We start from the raw sequence: 20,999 nt of genomic DNA on the forward strand, positions 1-20,999 counted from the left end.
AGGCTGCTGGGGGGCCAGGGACCGAGCCGTGATGACAGGGGGGCGATAATTCTGGAGCCAATGAGATGCGTGAGAGCGGAGGTGCCCGGGCAGGATTTGGTAAGAGAGGGTCTTTTCACAGCAGGGGAGTTGAGTACAAAGAGGCCAGGGGGCCGGAGAGAACTGGGGTGTCCCTGTGTGTGTGAGTGAGGACTGACGGATGGGAGCAGGTGTGTCCCCCTGGGAGTGGCACCTGGAGCTGCCCAGAGAGGTGGGGAGGTGCGGTTGTCCAGGGGAAGGAGCGAGGCGGGCCCCGGGGTTGGGGGGGTGCTGAAGGACGCCCGGCGGGGAGGCGCTGGGCGGCTCTTGGACACCGGTGTGCCACGTGTGCCTGGCAGGGCCGGCTGCAGTCCCAGGACCTGGGCAAGCACCTGGCGGGAGTGGAGGACCTGCTGCAGCTACACGAGCTGGTCGAGGCAGACATCGCTGTGCAGGCTGAGAGGGTGCGGGCTGTCAGCGCCTCTGCCCTGCGCTTCTGCGACCCAGGAAAGGGTGAGACCTCAGGGAAGGCACTGGAAAGGGAGGGGCCGGGTAGGAGAACATTAGGAGCTGAAACATTAAGAGCAAGACTGAGAAGACCTGGGGACAGGAGGAATAATGGGAGGATGGTGGGTGACAGACTTGGGAGGGGGGCCTACGGGAGGAGGGCGAGGGATTCCTAACCAGGACGGATGTGGGAGCCGCAGGAGGGCTGGGTGACAGCTCCAGACCCCGCACCGTGCCTTTTCCAGAGTACAAACCATGCGACCCACAGCTGGTGTCCGAGCGGGTGGCCACCCTGGAGCGGAGCTACGAGGCACTGTGCGAGTTGGCCGCAGCCAGGCGGGCTCGGCTGGAGGAGTCCCGGCGCCTTTGGCGCTTCCTCTGGGAAGTGGGCGAAGCGGAGGCCTGGGTGCGGGAGCAGCAGCACCTGCTCGCCTCCGCTGAAACCGGCCGCGACCTGACGGGCGTCCTCCGCTTGCTCAACAAGCACACAGCCCTGCGGGGCGAGATGAGCGGCCGGCTGGGGCCCCTGAAGCTCACGCTGGAGCAGGGCCAGCAGTTAGTGGCCGAGGGCCACCCTGGGGCAGGCCAGGCCGCCGCCCGGGCAGCCGAGCTCCAAGCGCAGTGGGAGCGGCTGGAGGCGCTGGCAGAGGAGCGCGCCCAGAGGCTCGCCCAGGCCGCCAGCCTCTACCAGTTCCAGGCAGACGCCAACGACATGGAGGCCTGGCTCGTGGACGCGCTGCGCCTGGTGTCCAGCCCCGAGCTGGGGCACGAGGAGTTCTCCACGCAGGCCCTGGCCCGGCAGCACCGGGCCCTGGAGGAGGAGATCCGCGGCCACCGGCCAACACTGGATGCCCTGAGGGAACAGGCTGCGGCCCTGCCTAGGGCGCTGAGCCACACGCCGGAAGTACAGGGCAGGGTGCCCACCCTGGAGCGGCACTACGAGGAGCTGCAGGCCCGGGCGGGCGAGCGAGCTCGGGCCCTGGAGGCGGCCCTGGCGCGCTACACCATGCTCAGTGAGGCCGGGGCCTGCGGGCTGTGGGTGGAGGAGAAGGAGCAGTGGCTCAACGGGCTGGCCCTGCCGGAGCGCCTGGAGGACCTGGAGGTTGTGCAGCAAAGGTAGGCCCCTCCCCACCCTCGCAGCTCCCTCTGGGATGGCCTGGGGTAGAGGGGGCATGAGGCATTCCCTGTGAACCTCGGCTTTTGCTATCTCCCTTTGAGTCTTTTTTTCTATTTTAATGAAAAATGCTAAACATACTCCAAAGTAGGAAACATTATGCAGCAGAGTCCTATATACCCACCATCCGGGTTCTATAGTCAGTATCTTGCTCTGTTTGGTTGATTTTCTTTTTCAAAAGCAAATCTCTGATGTTATCATTTCATCTCTACATTCTTCCGGATGCTATCCTTTAAGAAATATGAGGAAGTATTCTTTTCTTTTTTTAAGATGTTATTTATTTATTTTTAGAGAGAGGGGAGGGGAGAAAGAGGGAGAGAAACATCGGTCTGTGGTTGCCTCTGGCGCGCCCCTAATCAAGGAGCTGGCCTGCAACCCAGGCGTGTGCCCTGACTGGGAATCAACCAGCAACTCTTTGGTTCACAGACTGGCACTCAATCCACTGAGCCACACCAGCCACTGCAAGAAGTATTCTTAAATATAGCAAATTATTTTTTAATTGTGTGTGTGTAGACTTAAAATAGCGAAGGCTTTGAAGTTATAAACCTTTTAGACAGAGACACCAATTGACTTCTCAAAAAGTAGCTTTATTTACAGAATAATCTTAAGATCATTTAGAAAGGACATATTTCTTACAGAACCACAACACTATTATCACCTAGAACAAGTAAGCAGTTACTTACTATCACCTACTACACAGTCTATAGTCAGATTTCCTGGTGGTTTTAGAAATAGCAGTAGACAAGGTGGGGACTGACTGTGGGAGACAGGGAAGGTGGGCAGGGCAGGGGAGAGCAATGGGGGGGGGGGAATAGGACCAAAAAAAATAGCAATAGAAGACTTTTTTTTTTTTTAGTTTTCAAGCTATCCTATGACAGGGGTTGGCAATCTGCAGCCCAGGGGCCAAATACAGCCTGCAGCCTGTTTTTGTAAATAAAGCTTTATTGGAACACAGCAAACTCATTCATCTGCGCATCTCCCAGGAGCACTAATTCCGAGATGACAGAGCTGAACACTTGTGACAAAGACCCTGTGGCCCACAGAGCCTAAAATATTCGCTGTGTGGCCCTTGACAGAAAACGTTTGCAGACTCTGATCTACGAGAATGTAAAATGTCCCTGGGAGCAGTTATGCTTCACGTCTTTATCACTTATATATGTTCGGTTATCGGTTCATTTTTGACACCTATCAGTAGGACGGGCCCAAAGCAGGCAACTAAGGGGTAAGGCCCGGAGGAACAATGGAGGGTTAAGGGAGGCTCTGAGAGAGGGTGGGGCCTGTGCCAGGATTAGTTAACCTGTACAGCCGCTGCTGACCTTTAACTTGCACATATTTTTGAGCAACTCTAGAGATGATAGTTTTTCTACTTGTTTGGAGTGAGTTAGGAGCTCCCCCTTGACCTCCAGACACTATGAGCCCTGTCCGTAAGAGGTGCGGAGGCCGTTATAAATAAGCTTCCTATCGATGGAGAAGAGTTCTCATGAGCGTCCAGGAGGGCCGGCCGGTGCATCAGCACCTCCCACCGATCATGCCCAGCTCTGCACCCCCCTCAGGTTTGAGACCCTGGAGCCCGAAATGAATGCCCTCGCAGCGCGAATTACTGCCGTGAATGACATTGCGGAGCAGTTGCTGAAGGCCAACCCCCCGGGCAAGGACAGCATTGTCACCACCCAGAAGCAGCTCAACCACAGGTGGCTGGGGAGGGCTGGAAGAGAGTTGTGTGGGGCATGGAATGGAGGCGAAAAAGGAGGCGGGAAGGTGGTCTGGGAGGTGTGGGGGTAGGAGAATAATGAAAGAGACAAGAGGGGTCAAGGTCATATGAAGCGGCTGGGCCGGGACTGGGAGACAAGATGGAGGCAAGAGGATGGAGCAGTTGGTAGGACACACCAAGGGGGAGAGAGGCAGGGAAGAAGCTTACAGATGTAACTGGACAGGGCGGGGAAGCTGAGCCATTCCCGAACTCAGACCCACCCTCTGCGTTCAGGTGGCAGCAGTTCCAGTCCCTGGCGGATGGCAAGAAGGCAGCTCTGATGTCAGCCCTGAGCATCCAGAACTACCACCTAGAGTGCACCGAGACCCAGGCCTGGATGAGAGAAAAGACCAAGGTCATCGAGTCCACCCAGGGCCTGGGCAATGACCTGGCTGGGGTGCTGGCCCTGCAGCGTAAGCTGGCCGGCACTGAGCGGGACCTGGAGGCCATCGCCACCCGGGTGGGTGAACTGACTCAAGAGGCAAACGCCCTGGCCACTGGCCACCCCGCCCAAGCCCCTGCCATCAATGCCCGGCTTGGAGAGGTGCAAGCCGGCTGGGAGGACCTCAGGGCCACCATGCGACGTCGAGAGGAGTCGCTCGGTGAGGCGCGACGGCTGCAGGACTTCCTGCGCAGCTTGGATGACTTCCAGGCTTGGCTAGGTCGCACGCAGACCGCTGTGGCCTCTGAAGAAGGGCCAGCCACCCTGCCTGAGGCAGAGGCCCTCCTGGCCCAACACGCCGCCCTGCGGGGCGAGGTGGAGCGGGCCCAGAGCGAGTACAGCCGGCTACGGGCCTTGGGTGAGGAGGTGACTCGGGACCAGGCGGATCCCCAGTGCCTCTTCCTGAGGCAGCGACTCGAAGCCCTGGGGACCGGCTGGGAGGAGCTGGGCCGCATGTGGGAGAGCCGGCAGGGCCGCCTGGCCCAGGCCCACGGCTTCCAGGGGTTCCTGCGGGATGCTCGCCAGGCTGAGGGCGTGCTCAGCAGCCAGGTGAGAGCCCAGGGCACGGAGTCTGGAAGGAGAAGGGAGGGGGAGGGGGAGGAGCGTGGTGGGTGGGAGGGGGATGGCAGCGGGCGGAGCAGTGCAGGAAACAGGACCAACAGGAAAGACACATGAGGAAAGTCATGGGATTGGAAAAAAATAAAAGATGTGAATCTGACTTCCCAAAACGGGCCTAAACTGGCGCATCCCGTAGTTATTCGAGAAGCTGAATCAATAGCTAGGAATGAGATGGAGTGGGGTCTGCACTGTTCAGGGTTCTCCAGCCCAGCTTCCTTGTAACTTTCTGAGACTCGGCACAATCAGGCGCCATCTCTGCCATCTTCAGAGCTGGACGGCCCACCCTGCCCCTCCCTGGTTGGCCTCCATGTCTGTCGGAGAGCTGAATTCCGTCTTGAGGAGTGAGCTCGCTACCTCCCCTCCCACACAGGAATACGTTTTGTCTCACACGGAGATGCCGGGGACACTCCAGGCTGCTGACGCCACCATAAAAAAACTGGAAGCCTTCGTGAGCACCATGGATGCCAATGGGGAGCGGATCCGCGGGCTCCTGGAGGCCGGGCGCCAGCTGGTGTCTGAGGGCAACGTCCATGCCGAGAAGATCCGGGAGAAGGCAGACTCCATCGAGCGGAGGTATGATGAGGGCAACGGGCCAGGGAAGGGCCCAAGAGGGAAGTAAGTGAAAACGGGGTGTCCTCGAAGGTGGAGACAGTGGCAGTCAGACTGGCGGGTGGGCTGGCAGTTGACGAAAAGTAGAGGAGGGGAGCCCGGTGGTCAGAGAGGGACGGAGCTGTGGGCTGGGAAGGTCTGCCTCCCTCACACAGGGTCAAAATGAAGTCTACCAGGGTAGCTTGACACTCGACCTGGGATCCCTGGTGGTTTTAGAGTGGCCCCTGGAAGGCACTGTCCCCATCAGAGGAGGACTGGAGGCTTCCAGCTTAGTTAGAGGGTCATAACCCTTTCACAGCAAGTTCAGGTTTCACAAGAGGCTGTCATTACAGACACAGGAAGAATCAAGAAGCAGTGCAGCAGCTTTTGGGACGTCTTCGGGACAACCGAGAACAGCAGCATTTCCTACAAGACTGTCACGAGGTGAGCACGGTTCCCCCTCGCGGTATCCCCTGAGCACACGAACCCTCCGTGGCTTCCTCCCTCACCCCCCACTTCTCCTGGCTCACCTTCCCCCACTTGACGCCTCACTCCTCCTTCCCTCTGCGCTGGGTGCAGCTGAAACTCTGGATTGATGAGAAGATGCTGACGGCCCAGGATGTGTCCTATGACGAGGCCCGCAACCTGCACACGAAGTGGCAGAAACACCAGGCGTTCATGGCCGAGCTGGCCGCCAATAAGGACTGGCTGGACAAGGTGGACAAGGTGAGCGGTGTGACAGGAGCAGCGAGAAGAGAACCCCTGGGAGCCCTCCCGGGCAGGGTCCCAGCCACAGTACGGGGGGACCCAAGCTTTGGGATATGGCTCTTTCAGGATTAGAGGCCATGGCGCCTCCAGTGCCAAACCTCCAAAGTGGGAAATTATAGCCTGAGGACCAAACGTTCTGGGTCCGTGGGACAGTGACCCCAGAACTAGAAGAAAACATGAATTAGTGAGGAGCCCAACTACAGCTCGGGGTCAGCACAGGAACTGTTCCTGGGTCCAGGGCGGGACGGCACCTCAGCGGGGTCAGGACTCAGCTTCTGTAAAGGACCAGATGGTAGACACTCTAGACTTTGTGGGCCATCCGGTTTCTGCTGGGACGGCTCAGCTGTGCCCTTGTACTGCAAAAGCGGCTATGCAGAATACGTAAGCAAACGAGGGTGGCTGCGTTCCAATAAACCTTTATTTATAAAAGCAAGGGCTGGGCCAGATGTGGCCCACAGGCCACAGTTTGCCAGCCCTTGCATTTGAGTCTTGCTGTTCCTGGTATTTGGTCTCCTACCCAGCGCTTCCTGGCTGAGCACAGGCGAAACTTTATTTCTACTCAGCAAGTATTGCTGGACACCACAAGCACTCTGCTGGGTCCGCAAGGTGTATGAAAAGACCCTTTCCTTCCCGTGGGCATAATGGTTGGGCAGAAGAGGAGTCCAGTGTATATTCAGTGTCTCCCTTTGTTCAGCAAATACTGACTTGGTGCTACTGTACGCAAAGCCTTGTGTTAGGCACCGAGGGGCAACAGGGGCCTCCATGACGGGCACCCCCCCCTTTGAGGAGCGCACCATAGCCAGGATAGGAGACACACACACAAGCAGATGAGCTAAACCCAAAGCGGAATACAGCAGTCCCTCTCTATATCACGGCTCACTTATCGCGGCCTCACTGTATCACGGGATTTTTTAAAATATTATATTTAATTATTTATCACGTATTTTTCACTATACTGCGGGATTTTGCAGTACTGTATATGTCTGGTGTTAAAGTTACGTAGGTTTAAGGGTGTAGCATAAATGAAAGGTTCCTACTTTGCAGGGGGTTCTAAAATGTAATACCCGTGATAAGTGAGGGAATGCTGTATCCCGAGTGCAGTAGGTGAGAGCCAGTAAAGCCTGGACGCTGAGGAGAGAGAAGGTGAGGGAATCCTAGAAGCAGGGGCCTCCAGGGTGGTCGTGAAGGACGAGTAGGACCTGGATGAGCAGGTATTGGAGGAAAGATATCCCCAGGTGGAGAAAACAGCGCGAACAGGCTGAGTCCCCCTAGAAGCACAGAATGCATGAAGGGGCCCCATGGGAGAAAAGGTGGGAACAGCCTGGGCCGGGTCATGAAAAGCGCTGGTCACCAGGTAACGACTGTCCATCAAAGTGTGGATTCTGCTGAAGGTTTGTGAATCCACCCGAGCAGTGCTAGACCAGACACTCCATCCTGGCAGCATGTGTCTTGGTTTGTGTTCCCCTAGAAGCAGCCCCTGAAACAGGGCCTCCAGGGCAGGCCACTTAAATGGGGGGTGACCACGGGAAGGAGCAGTAGGGCAGCGGGGAGCTGAGACGGGGCAGGGAATGTAGTCAATAAAGGGTCCACTACCTCCCAGTTACGCCAGTGGACGCTGGTGGTGCGCCCTGGGAGACAAGGGTGCATCCGAGTTACCCACCCCACCCCCCAAAGCACAGAAGTGCTGTTTGTCCACCAACTCCCAGTGTGTCACTGGCTCTGGGGCTAATAACTCTGGCACTTCCAGCCTGCCTTGCACGCAAGTATCAAGAGACCGTGCTTCCCTCGCCTCCCCAGAAACAAGACCTCCAGCAGAAAGGCTGGGAGTGGGGAGACAGGAGACTCGCTTGCTGCAGGTCGGGGGAGGGGGGAGGAGCTGAAATGATAGCACATCACACAAGACCACGTGCGACTTAACACTAGAAGCCACAGGCACTAAAAATGGGGAAGACCTCAGTGGCTTCTTCACTGAAGTGAGATTTGAGCTGCACCTTGAAGCGGTTTCGGGTTTGATCAGCACCGAGACAGGGAAGCTTAGAGGGGGTTAAACCTTCTAGAAGAGCATGCGAAGGAGAACACACAAGAACCTGGGATCACTGCTCGCACTCAGGTCGCCGGTCTGCGAGGTTCGGTGTTGTCCGGTTCTGACGCCGCACTCTGCTTTGTCCACCACCCAGGAAGGGCAGCAGCTGAGCCTCGAGAAGCCAGAGCTAAAAGCCCTGGTGTCAGAGAAGCTGCAGGACCTGCACAAGCGCTGGGACGAGCTGGAGACCACCACCCAGGCCAAGGCCCGCAGCCTCTTCGATGCCAACCGGGCTGAGCTGTTTGCCCAGAGCTGCTCCGCCCTGGAGAGCTGGCTGGCGAGCCTGCAGGCCCAGCTGCACTCCGACGACTACGGCAAGGACCTCACTGGTGTCAACATTCTGCTCAAGAAGCAGCAGGTGCGCAGGGGCCTTTGACACGGGTGGGGAAGGGCAGGAGATGGGGGGGGGGGTGGCTATAGGTCTTGAGATCAGGGAAGCCATTCTCAGACCGCCCCAAGGCTGGGTTCCAGACCTCAGAGAGGGCAGAGGCCCGCTGACGGCAGAAATTTGCTGGGGTATCACGGGCCAGAGAAGGTCTGAAGCTGGCAGGCCGAAGCAGGGATGCCAGCAAAACTTGCTGGAGGGCGAGAGCCACTGGTTCTCCTGCCTGTCTGTAGGAACAGGAAGACAGGCACACTGGAACCACAAATAGAAGCCCCCTCCTCTTGTGCGTTGTGGGGTCCCTCCATCGCCCTCTACTGACAAGGCCTAGCGTTGCAGCAGCCGGCGAGGGAGAAGTGTGTGCGGCGTGCAGTTCTGATGTCTTAGAACAGGGGAAGGTGGATTTGGAACCGAGAGGCATTGCTAACCGGCCCAGTTGCCACGTCCCCCTTCCCTGGACTCCTACATACATTAAAGTTTGAGAGCCTCTGAGCAGGCCATGAGGAGATACTCTCCCTGGGGTGAGCCCAGGGTAAGGCATGGTGACTGGCCTGATACTGACGAGGGTCCCCTCTGAGTCTGATGGTGGAAGCTCGGTGATAACGTTGCCCTCCTCTTCCTGGCTGGCAGATGCTGGAGCGGGAGATGGCCGTGCGGGAGAAGGAGGTGGAGGCGATCCAGGCCCAGGCAAAAGCCCTGGCCCAGGAAGACCAGGGCGCAGGGGAGGTGGAGAGGACCTCCAGGGCTGTGGAGGAGAAGTTCAGGGCCCTGCGCCGGCCCATGAAGGAGCGCTGCCAGCGCCTGCAGGCCTCTCGCGAGCAGCACCAGTTCCACCGGGACGTGGAGGACGAGATCGTGAGTCACTGGGGTCGGGGATGGGGTCGTCGTCACCATGACAGCCTGCTCCCTGCCTTGTGCTGGGGAGATGCCACAGTGTTCTCTTCCCTCTGACATTGAAAATCAACCCTTTAGGGACACTTGGAGATGCCCTCTAAGTCCCTTTACCCTAGAAGCAGAGGTGACCATGTCCTACACACACCAGGAGCCCTGGCAAACCTTCCCCCAGCTCTTCCCACTCTCCAACCCCTAGCTGTCATTTTGCCCTCCAGACCTCCCCTGACCTCCCCACCCCTTCTCATTCAGTTGTGGGTGACAGAGCGTCTACCCATGGCAAGCTCCAGGGAACACGGCAAGGACCTGCCCAGCGTCCAGCTCCTCATGAAGAAAAACCAGGTGAGGCAGAGGCTAAAGGCAAAGGTCCCCAAAGCCTCCTTAGACATGGAAATTTGTTTCTTCTTAAGACCTGGGGTTTCTCCGTGTCTCCCCATCGCCACCCCCTGCTCGATGCTGTGTGTGTAACCCTAGACTTCAGGGGTGAACTCTGCTTGCCATGGGAGGGTGGGTTCCCTCAGTAGATCGTGGGGATTGAAGGAGCTCTACTCTCACATCCTGGGGCCGGCAGGGAGGGGAAGGGAGAGGATTCAGGAAGGAAGAGAACCAAGAGCAGGAGGGGGTTTGATGGGGAGTAGGTGTAAGGGGGTCCCTTAGCAAGCCTGTCAGCGATTCCACCTCTGCTGTTGGGGACAGACCCTGCAGAAGGAGATCCAGGGCCACGAGCCGCGGATTGCGGACCTAACGGAGCGGCAGCGGGCCCTGGGTGCGGCTGCGGCGGGCCCCGAGCTGGCTGAGCTACAGGAAACGTGGAAGCGCCTGAGCCATGAGCTGGAGCTTCGAGGGCAGCGCCTCGAGGAGGCCCTGCGGGCCCAGCAGTTCTACCGCGACGCAGCGGAGGCGGAGGCCTGGATGGGCGAGCAGGAGTTACACATGATGGGCCAGGAGAAAGCCAAGGTGAGAGCCAGGGCAGAGCCCAGGCTGTGTGCCTGCTTCTTTCCTCCCCGTGACCCGCACTCCCTGATGCCCACTGTCCCATCTGCCAGGATGAGCTGAGCGCCCAGGCCGAGGTGAAGAAGCATCAGGTCTTGGAGCAAGCCCTGGCCGACTATGCCCAAACCATCCACCAGCTGGCAGCCAGCAGCCAAGACATGATTGACCACAACCACCCGGAGAGGTGAGCACAGCGGCAGCAAGCGGGCCCAGCGCCGGGGGGGGGCGCTTCCAAGAAGGTGCAGGGATCATGGAGCCTGCGCACGAGGTGCACACAGAAGCGTCTAGCAAGGTGGAGAAGCAGGGACTTGGCCAGCAGTTACAGGGCCCTGTGGGACAGGCGGGCGACCGGAGCCGTGCATCCTAAGCCCCGTGCTGCCGCCCCCAACCCCACAGCACACGGATATCGATCCGCCAAGCCCAGGTGGACAAGCTGTACGCCAGCCTGAAGGAGCTGGCGGGGGAGCGGCAGGAGCGCCTGCAGGAGCACCTGCGGCTGTGCCAGCTGCGCCGGGAGCTGGACGACCTGGAGCAGTGGATCCAGGAGCGCGAGGTGGTGGCGGCCTCCCACGAGCTGGGCCAGGACTACGAGCACGTGACGGTGAGGGGGGGGCACCAGCTGCAGATCAGCTCCTGGGAGAGCAGAGGACCCACTGGGAGCCTAGGGCCTCGTCCTGTGCAGAGCAGCGGGGGGCAGGGTGCGAACCAGGTTCGGCTGGCTGTCCTCCTGGGTTTTGTGCCAGAAGGAGGACATGGGACTGTGCATGGCCTTGGGCAAGAAGGAAATGACCAGTCACTCTTTCCCAACAGGACTTGACAGTAGAGGGTACCCTGGTTTGTAGGCCGAAGGCTCCAAGCGCCCCTCCTGCCTTTGCTGGGGGCCGGGGTGTTAGTCAAATTCACGGTCACTGGGAACCGGTTGCATCTGATCAAGAGCGCACCCCAGCTGGAGAAACCTATTTTGGCCCACGTGGCCCAGGGAGAGAAGTGGGTTCTCAGTTTGGGGTGAGAGGACTCGCCACCCATTAGGCAGGAACATTGTCAGAGCTGTACAGTCAACTGTTTCCTCCACCAGATGCTCCGGGACAAGTTCCGAGAGTTCTCCCGGGACACAAGTACCATCGGCCAGGAGCGTGTGGACAGCGCCAATGCGTTGGCCAATGGGCTCATTGCTGGGGGCCATGCCGCCCGGGCCACGGTGGCCGAGTGGAAGGACAGCCTCAACGAGGCCTGGGCTGACCTGCTCGAGCTGCTAGACACGCGGGGTCAGGTGCTGGCGGCTGCGCACGAGCTGCAGCGCTTCCTGCACGGGGCCCGCCAGGCACTGGCGCGGGTGCAGCACAAGCAGCAGCAGCTCCCGGACGGGACCGGCCGGGACCTCAACGCGGCCGAGGCCCTGCAGCGCCGGCACTGCGCCTTCGAGCATGACATCCAGGCCCTCAGCGCCCAGGTCTGACTCAAGCACGTGAGGTCAGGGGTGGCTTGGGGGAGACTTCGTGGGAAACGGGCTGGGGGTTGGCATCCTCTGGAAGGCCACTTAGGGATGGGGTAGAATTGATCCGGATAAACACCTCTGGCCAGGGACATCTCACCACCGCATTCACACCTTTAATGACAAGCTTCCCTGAAGGCCATTCACATGGTCCCAAGAGCCAAGAGCATTCTTCATGTTGTACTAAAATCAGTCCCACACAAACCAAGCATAGATCCCTCCTGCAGCCATTTAAACCCAGTCAGACCCCACCCATGTCCCTTTTTCAGGGTGAAAATCTCATCTAGCATTATTTAGGGTCCCTCACATTCTGGACAGGCCTCTAAAAGCCCAGCTGGCTCATGGCCGGCTCCCCAGGCTAAGCCCAGGCTCCCAGAAGAGACCCAACAGGGCGGAGTATGGCAAGGCTGACCCCAAGCCCCAGTCGCCATCCTTCCCAGTCATCAGCCCTGCTCCTCGTCTGCTTGTGTGGCTGGTAAAACCGGCAGGCGGGGGAGAGCAGAGCCCCGGGCGGGGAGGGGGACTGCAGCCCCTCGGAGTCTGCGGCCCTGCCTGACTCTGGCCTGGGGCCCTGCAGGTCCAGCAGGTGCAAGACGATGGCCACCGGCTCCAGAAGGCCTACGCCGGAGACAAGGCCGAGGAGATCGGCCGCCACATGCAGGCTGTGGCTGAGGCCTGGGCGCAGCTTCAGGGAAGCTCTGCCGCCCGCCGTCAGCTGCTGCTGGACACCACGGACAAGTTCCGCTTCTTCGTGGCCGTCCGGGAGCTGATGCTCTGGATGGACGGCGTGAACCTGCAGATGGATGCCCAGGAGCGGCCCCGGTGAGGCCTGCAGTGCCCAAGGCCTATGGGGGTTGTGGGCTGTTCGCCGGCGTGGCGTTGTGGGCAGCAGAGTGTGATATGGGCTCTGTACCCCCAGGGATGTGTCCTCCGCAGACCTGGTTATCAAGAACCACCAGGGCATCAAAGCAGAGATAGAGGCCAGGGCCGACCGCTTCTCCTCCTGCATCGACATGGGGCAGGAGCTGCTGGCCAGGAACCACTATGCGGCAGAGGAGGTGGGCGAGGCCTGGGCACAGCCGGGTCATCCTGATGGCAGAGGCCTGAATGCTGAGTCTTCTCCCGAGTCTTTCTGCTTCCTCTCATCCTTTCTTTCTAGAACCTTCCTCTTTCTCTCCCTCAGTGTTGTTCCGGGATTTCCCATCCTGTCTTCCCCCCAGAACTGTCTGCCTCTTGAAATCAGAAATCACTGGTTCCCCTGTGTGAGTCCTCCAGGGACCCGGAATAGCCCAGCTGGGCGCTAACTCACATCTCTGCCCCCAGATCTCGGAGAAACTGTCTCAGCTGCAGGCACGGCGCCAGGAGACAGCGGACAAATGGCAGGAGAAGATGGACTGGCTCCAGCTTGGTGAGCTACTCTGGGGACCAGGAAACTGGCTCAGGGCACCAGGTCCCGGGAGGAGGGGTTGGGAGTCTTGTACCCTGCAGTTTCTAGAGTAAGACCAGGAATCCTGGGCCTGAGATTCAAGGCGCCCACCCTTGGTACTGTATTGCCTGGCTATGTCCTCTGCTCCTGCTTTGGGGCAGTAGCTTTCTCTGTGTCCCTGTTCTTGATGTGCTGTGGCCACAGTGCTCTGCCAGTGCCCGCTCTGACCTGCCATCTTCCTGTGACCCCCTCCATCCCTGCAGTTTTGGAGGTGCTGATGTTTGGGAGAGATGCGGGTATGGCGGAGGCCTGGCTGTGCAGCCAAGAGCCACTGGTGCGGAGTGCTGAGCTCGGCTGCACCGTCGATGAAGTCGAGAGCCTCATCAAGCGGCACGAGGCCTTCCAGAAGTCAGCGGTGGCCTGGGAGGAGCGCTTCAGCGCGCTGGAGAAGCTCACCATGGTGAGCTCCACAGGACCCAGGGTGCCACGCCCCCGCCCGCTGCCCCAAGCCTTGTGCGCTCTCCTGCTGGCAGAAGACAGGTCCTCTCCTCCCACTGCACCAGCATCTCCCAGATGTGAGCCAAGAGTGCTAGGCTCGCACCCAGAGCTTTAGGGGGCGTCGGTTGCCCTGGGTGACGCTAAGCAAGACCATCTCCCCAGTTGCTTCTAATGCCTACCTTCTTTTAGAATTCCATTTTCCATCCTGTGTCGTCAGAGCTGAGGTGTTTCAGCTTTCCTCAGCCCCCTGGTCCTCTTCAATGAGACGTTCTATGCTCTGACCTCAGAATCTTTTGACAGTTGGAGGAGCAGGAGAAGGAGCGGAAAAGAAAGAGGGAGGAGGAAGCACGGAGGAAACAGCCGCCTGCTCCAGAGCCCGCAGCCAGTCTGCCCGAAGGGGGCCTGGTAGACGGCCGGACAGCTCCTGATGTTTCTCGGGAGAGGTCAGATCAGAACTGGGACACTTGGGGAGGAGGGTGGGGCTGAACCTGAGCAACCCAAGGACTTACATTGTTCTGTGTCACCTCCTGCCATTCCAGAACCGACCCCCAGCTACCAGCATCCACACAGCCAGCCAGCGTTAATGGAGTCTGCACAGATAGAGAGTCCCCACTGGTGAGCCTGCCGCCCCCTGCACCCCATCGGAATCTCAGCCCCGCCTCGCACACCCTCTTTGAGCTTCTGGTCCTTGTAGCCCCTGTTGAAACCACAGAGGCTTGGGCAGGGCAGCTTCCCAGTAGGGCCTGTGAGTTCCTCCTGGAGGAGTGGGTGTGATATCTGGAGTGACAAAGAGGTTTATGAGCTGGGTGGTGGGGACACTGTGACAGGACAGGGCAGAGGCCCAAAGGCAACTTGGGGGCAGAAGGCCCAGCTCTTAGACTTCAAGCTTCATGACATCCAGGCTAGGTACGTGCCGCCTCATCCTTTGACCAAGACAATGTTTTCCCCACAGGGGTCTGGCACAGGGGACGAAGCCAACGGGCCACAGGAAGAGCGGCAGACCCGGACACAGGGCTCGGCCCCTCCTAGCATGCCCCAGAGCAGGTCATCCGAGTCAGCCCGTGTTGCCACCTTGCCCCCACGAGGCCCAGAGCTCTCTGCCCAGGAACAGATGGAGGGGATGCTGTGCCGCAAACAGGAGATGGAGGCCTTTGGCAAGAAGGCTGCCAACAGGTACCAGGACTGGCCACACAGTGCTGTGCCCTCCCCATTCACTGCCTTCCGGAGACGCTTGCCTAGAACCCCTTCCTAAATGGCGGGGGGTGGGGGGGAGTGCAGGGATGCTGGGGCCTGGAGGAGGAGTGTCCTCTAGGAAACGGATAGGGCGCAGAAGCAGAATGGAGCCTCAGGTGAAGGCCAGGAGGATGTAGAGATGACAGGCCCAAGGATAGGAGAGGCACTGGAAGTCCTAGAACACCCATGCTCTTCCCGGGGTGACCAGCCCCACAAAAGCTGGTCACGTGGCCTGTCCAGCCTCGTCACCTGCACCGCCTCCCTCCCAGGTCATGGCAGAATGTGTACTGTGTCCTGCGGCGTGGGAGCCTTGGCTTTTACAAGGATGCAAAGGCAGCCAGCGCGGGAGTGCCATACCACGGAGAAGTGCCTGTCAGCCTGGCCAGGGCCCAGGGCAGTGTCGCCTTTGATTATCGGAAGCGCAAACATGTCTTCAAGCTGGGGTAGGAACAGAACCATGCCCTCGGGATGGGAGGGGAGGTCAGAGTGATACAAGGTGAAGGGCTGCCATGAGCTAGGGCTGGAAGGGATGGAGTTACAGAGCCAGGCATTTGGGAACAGAGATGTAGAGGAGGGAGAGGTCCGAGTGGGGGCTGTCCAGCTGTATTCCACACTAAGGGAAGCAGGAGCTCCAAGACTCAGGCCTGACGGCTGGCAATGTCAAGCTGAAAATTATCCTGCATGGGATATCTGAAGGCAGGGTGCTGGCATTCCCTGCCTCTGGGGACTCCAGGGGCCTGCCCCCACCTGCCAGGAAGCAGCCAGAGCTGGGGGCATAGCCTGGGATGGCGGTGAGCTCACCCTGGCCCTCGGTAGCCAATCAGGAAGGATCTGCTTTTGCACGGCCCTGGGAATCTGAAGAATGTGCGGGAGGTGTCCGATCTGGCTGGAAGCCCCCGCGGGCGCGGCCTCCGGCCTGGTCTCTGGGTGGTAACTGAGTCCTCCCCAGCACTGACTGGGCCAGTCCAAATTTTCAGCCCTGCCCTGAGGTTTCTCTCTCTCTCTACAGCTTACAGGATGGAAAAGAATACTTATTCCAAGCCAAGGACGAGGTGAGCTGTCCTCTCTCCTCCCACGCCCCCATCACTCCATTGCTGTTCTTAGAACCCTCCAACTGCGGCCTCCCCTTTCTTCAGGCTTCGCTCGCTTTTTCCTTACGTGTCTCATTCTTTGTAATCAGACAGTCCACAACATGCCGATGCAATGTGTGTGAAGGCCGCTCCAAAATGTGGTCCCTCTCTTAAGGGGTCTTTTTCTCCAATGAGATGAAATAGATCATTTTTCTGCCTCCTCCTCTTCCACTTCCCTGCCATCCACAGACCGGCTGGCTGCCTCAGCACAGCGACCGTGCAGCTGACCGGTCATCTCTCCACGCTCCCTGTAGGCAGAGATGAGCTCGTGGCTGCGCGTGGTGAATGCAGCCATTGCCACTGCGTCCTCCACCTCCGGAGAGCCTGAAGAACCAGCGGTGCCCAGTGCCACCCGGGGCATGACACGGGCCATGACCATGCCCCCGGTATCGCCCGTCGGGGCTGAGGGGCCTGTGGTATTTCGCGGCAAGGATGGCAGAGAACGAGAGCGAGAAAAACGCTTCAGCTTCTTCAAGAAGAATAAGTAGCTGGCGGCCAGACTCCCAGGCCAGCTCCCTCCCTCTGTTCAGGAAACTGCCAGGGACTGTCAACAGGGACCACCCTCTTGTCAGGACAACTGCCTGCTGCTAGGGTCTGTTGCCAAGGTCAGCCCATCACCAGGAACTGTCTCTGGGGACAAGCCAGTGTTCCCAAGGGCAACCCTTCTCTTCTGCTATTTAATTCCAGACTGGTGGTGGGACCCAGGCAACCCCCGACTCCACTCCTCCCCTACCCCCTCTTTCCCCGGCCTTACACCTCTCTCCCCACCACAGTGCGGACAGTGCCGCACCCTCAGTATAGGCCACATGGGGAACGGCTGCCCCTGCCTCAGGGTCGTTCTCCCACCACAGCGGGGGCACGCCATCTGGTGCCTTGCCCCTGGGAACCAGCCAGGAACCTCTAAGAGCTGAAGCAGGACCTGGGGGCAAGGTGGCCAGATGATGGAGTTGGAGACACCGAAGCTCCCCCTGCCCATCCTTCCTCGTCCCCTGACTCGAGTGGCCACTCCATCTCCAGGGACTCTCAATGGCTTCCAGGTGTGCGTTGTTCAGGGACACCCACAGCCTTGATTGCGTCTGGCCAAGGAGGTGATTAAACAGCTCAGCTTCTCACACTGCCTCTGGGTGTCTTTGCGTCCCTGCCCACCAGCCTCTCTGCTGTGCCCATGCTCTTCCCTTTGGCTCTGGTCTCCTGTGTGGCACGTTTCCACTCTGCCTCCAAGCCCTCGAAGAATCACATAATTTTGATAATGGCCTCTGGTTTGCTTGGTTGACCCATGTCAAGCCTCTGTTTTGACCAAAGAAGTTCACCATGGGTCAGAGCGATGTTAACAAGCAGAATTAATGTTAAAAAGCACCTTCCCTGGTGCACAACTTTCCTCACTCATGAGTCTCAACTGTTTTCAAAAGCCAGAGACAAAAAATTTTAAAAAGGAGAGACTGGAAAGAATTGCCACAACCTAAGTTCAGCCACTGCTCAGCCTGGCAGTGGAGAACAGCACATACAAGGTGATGATGGACCCTCCTTCTGTCTGCTCCCCAATGGGGAGGGTCATGGGAGTTTACACAGGGATCAGATAAGCAGCAGGTTCCAAGTCCACTGACCAATAGAATGACGACACCCTGGGAAACCATCCTGAGTGTGTAAATACACAAACACACACTGGAGAATATGCTCAATCCAGTGAAGTATGAAAAAGGAATCTGCTTTGTCTCTCGCTTGGCAATTAGGTCGGCGGTATTTGCCTTGGTGGTCTTCTTCAGAAAGAGCTTTGCTCTTTCATTGTTTCCCCTTCACACACAAACAACCATTTCTTTTCAGGGCTCAGAGATGATCTTTCCAGGAAAGCAGCCCCATCTTTAGCGTTGTTGGCCGAGGGCCTTGGCTGACCCTGACCATCATCAGCCATGACAAAGACAGGCAGGGTTAGGTGCGTGCAGGCCCAGGACTAGTACAACACAGCCCCAGAATGATCACCAACCATGAGATCGGGTAGACCAAATAGCCCACAGAATAATTATCTCTTTTTCAAGAAAAGCAGATTTGGAAATATCCACAGTAAACATGTAAATAAATGTGACTAGAAAATCTGTCATGGGACTAAATGGAAGAATACATTAGCACTACAACCTCTTTTTCTTCAGGTGCAAATATAAAATGCTAACTCTATGAAGGAAAAGTCATGCATCGTGGTGTGTTTGGGGAATCTGGGTATTTACACACCAAGATGGCAAGCACGGGTAGGGGTTGGGAAGAGCTGATAATTGGAAATATTAGGAGGAAATGTACATGGAGGTGAGAAATGAATGGAGAAATGATCATTTTAACATGTAAAATGTACACATGAATAGGGCAGCCAAGCGAAGGTCCTGCAGAATGCGGCCAGTCATTGTGAACGGTGAAAGAATGAAAACGGGGTTTGAGCATCACGTACACACACAGCTGAAGCTGCCACGGCGCACGAAGCCTTAGCACAAAGCCTGGAGGACGGGACATAGAAGGTGATAAGCACAAGGTCAGGAAGTCAGTCTTGGGAGACACCTCTGTATATAAGTGGAAGAAAAGCTCCAAGGAAGATGACAATGGTGCGGAGCAGTGAGGAACCTGAGATGGGTTAGAGCACAATAATCGGGCCCCACAAATCCGTGGGGGGCAGGGGGGATACGGACAGCTGAAAACGCATTCATTATTTAGAGAAAGACCTGTTCGCGTTCTCACCTACCACCACCTCCAAGGGTGACGGCTGGGTTTGTGCGGTCCGGTCCAGTAGCTGTGAGCGACACATAGCTGCTAAGCTCTGGGACTGTGGCTGGTCTGGGTTGAGACGTGTTTAAGTGTAAAAGGCTCACCGGATTTCAAAGACTGAAGAGGAATAAAAGAATTTAGGATATCTCATTAAGAATTTTTATATTGATTATATGGTGAAATGGTCTTTTAGCTATATTAGGTTTCAAAAGTATTAAAGTTCATTTTACTTTTTAAATATGTTTACTAGAAAATTTTAAATTGCATCTGTGGTTCACATATTTCTATTTGGAACAGCACTGGTCAAAATGAACTACAGACCTAAATGTGAAAGGTAAAAACAGTGTTAATAGAAGAAAGTGTAGAAGAATATATATGACTCTGCGGGTAGAAAAGGAAAACTTACACAAAACTTCAAAAACACAAACTTTAAAAATTGATTAATTTGATTACATAAAAAATCAAGGATTTCTGTTCATTGAAGGATATCAAGGTAATAATTTGGTGGAATGAAAGAAGATACTTGAAACCAAAAAGAGACTAATATGTAGAATATACAAGAAAACCCTGCAAATTGGCAAGAAAAATGGGCAAAATATATAAGTAGGAAATTCACAGAAAAGTAAAACCAAATAACTTATCAAGTAATCAGATAAATGCAAATCAAAGCAACAGTTTTTTTTTTTTTAACACTTCATTTATTTCCTTTTAGAGAGAGGTGAAGGGAGGGAGAAAGAGAGGGAGAGAAACATCGATCAGTTGCCTCCCGCACACCCCCAACCAGGAACCTGGCCTGCAACCCAGGCATGTGCCCTGACTGGGAATCAAACTGGTGACCCATCAGTTCGCAGGCTGATGCTCAATCCATGGAACCACACCAGCCAGGGCTAAAGCAGCAGTTTATGTGCCACTGTATCAGACTGGCAAAAATGAGGAAACTAGATAATATAAAACATTAACAGGGATGTTGAGATACAGGGCCCCTGTGTGCTGTATGTAGGAGGGTAAACTGGTACAATTTTTCCAGAGAAAAACCTAGCAATTTCACCCAGGGCTTACACTCTCCCAAATTCTTGCATGGATCCATTAGGGCATTCATAATTAATATAAGGATGTTAATTCCAACCTTGTTTATAATGGTGGAGGGTTGAAGGCAACCTGATGTCCTACATCCAGAGATGGACAGGTAAAATATGGTGGTGGTACCCTATGGAATATTTATCAGTGATTAGATATGATACAGCAACATAGCACATAGTGAGAAAGAAAACAATGAGTTCTGCAACACATTTACATAAATTACAATAAGTTACCTAAATGCACAATCAGGGGACCTTGTTTAGATCCATATTAGAAGAAACCAACTATAAAAGACATTTGCAACAATCTAGGGGAAGTTCAAATATAAATATTAGATAATATTAGCAGAGCATAACACTGGACATTTTAATTAGAGGCAGACACTGCAGTACTAATAAGAGACATGACATTATGTCTGTGATTTGCTTTTAAAAACTCCAGCTCCCCTCCAAAAAAAAAAAAAAAATAGAGGCACTAGATGAAGTATGGGCAAAATGCTGACAATTGTTAGTCTGGGTAAAAGGTCCATAGGAGTTCATTATAATAGTCTCTATTTGTGCCTTTTTGAAATTTTTCACATAAGACATTTTTTAAATGGAAAAAGTGATCGTGTACTAAAAAGATGTCTTGCAAGAACACAAACTCGTTCGTTCGGCAGCCGTCCGTCTCGAGAGACGATGGTGTAGCTTCTTAAGAGTCTATCTGCACCGCCGAAAATGGCTGTGCAGTCCGACTCGGGAGTGACACGGTATCTGTCTCCTCCCGTGTTGAATCGACATCTTGCGATGACGCTGGAGTGTCCTCTCCAGTGAAGCTGAAGCTACAGAGCCTGGGCAGGGTGATATGGAGGGTCTGCTGTTGCCCATGCAGCAGACCCCCCCTCTCTTCGCAGCTGAAGGATCCAAGGGAAAGACGGAGTCAATACAGCTTGGCTTCAGGTGCGCCGCAGGAGTTGCCGGTGTTGACTACAACGTCAAACCGCCTTAGGGACTCCGGCTTCGGATTTTCTGTCGGGGTTTACTCCCTTAGCCTTTCCCTGAAGAGGTATGCCGCAAGGCAGCGGAGGTTTTTTGGAATCAGAGTTTTCCTTCTCTGAGAACACAAACTAATACACATGTAACTCATTAGAATGGTTGCCTATGGGGGATGGGGAGAGGAGATAAAAGGGAATCAGTAAGAGT

The 20,999-nt window shown here is 56.2% G+C and overlaps 1 protein-coding gene across 2 annotated transcripts in view; it reads left to right on the forward strand.

Moving 5' to 3' along the window:
* Positions 1–17,105, forward strand: part of SPTBN2 (spectrin beta, non-erythrocytic 2) — a 36,375-nt gene extending 19,270 nt beyond the window's left edge. For both annotated transcript variants that reach the window (XM_090257959.1, XM_090257958.1), the window contains 24 exons: positions 378–531; positions 771–1,641; positions 3,253–3,390; positions 3,684–4,440; positions 4,880–5,082; positions 5,451–5,541; positions 5,677–5,823; positions 8,043–8,306; positions 8,961–9,185; positions 9,474–9,563; positions 9,918–10,178; positions 10,268–10,398; positions 10,611–10,815; positions 11,290–11,664; positions 12,284–12,528; positions 12,626–12,764; positions 13,030–13,114; positions 13,396–13,592; positions 13,931–14,073; positions 14,170–14,245; positions 14,583–14,803; positions 15,133–15,306; positions 15,873–15,915; positions 16,248–17,105. In XM_090257959.1, coding sequence (XP_090114085.1) covers positions 378–531; positions 771–1,641; positions 3,253–3,390; positions 3,684–4,440; positions 4,880–5,082; positions 5,451–5,541; positions 5,677–5,823; positions 8,043–8,306; positions 8,961–9,185; positions 9,474–9,563; positions 9,918–10,178; positions 10,268–10,398; positions 10,611–10,815; positions 11,290–11,664; positions 12,284–12,528; positions 12,626–12,764; positions 13,030–13,114; positions 13,396–13,592; positions 13,931–14,073; positions 14,170–14,245; positions 14,583–14,803; positions 15,133–15,306; positions 15,873–15,915; positions 16,248–16,481 — 5,469 coding nt within the window. In that variant the 3' untranslated portion in view covers positions 16,482–17,105. The remainder of the gene's footprint in view (positions 1–377; positions 532–770; positions 1,642–3,252; positions 3,391–3,683; positions 4,441–4,879; positions 5,083–5,450; positions 5,542–5,676; positions 5,824–8,042; positions 8,307–8,960; positions 9,186–9,473; positions 9,564–9,917; positions 10,179–10,267; positions 10,399–10,610; positions 10,816–11,289; positions 11,665–12,283; positions 12,529–12,625; positions 12,765–13,029; positions 13,115–13,395; positions 13,593–13,930; positions 14,074–14,169; positions 14,246–14,582; positions 14,804–15,132; positions 15,307–15,872; positions 15,916–16,247) is intronic.
* Positions 17,106–20,999: the final 3,894 nt, after the last annotated feature.

The sequence above is a fragment of the Furipterus horrens genome, unplaced genomic scaffold (genome assembly GCF_987537825.1).
Source record: "Furipterus horrens unplaced genomic scaffold, mFurHor1.1.pri manual_scaffold_2, whole genome shotgun sequence".
NCBI classification, from domain to species: domain Eukaryota; kingdom Metazoa; phylum Chordata; class Mammalia; order Chiroptera; family Furipteridae; genus Furipterus; species Furipterus horrens.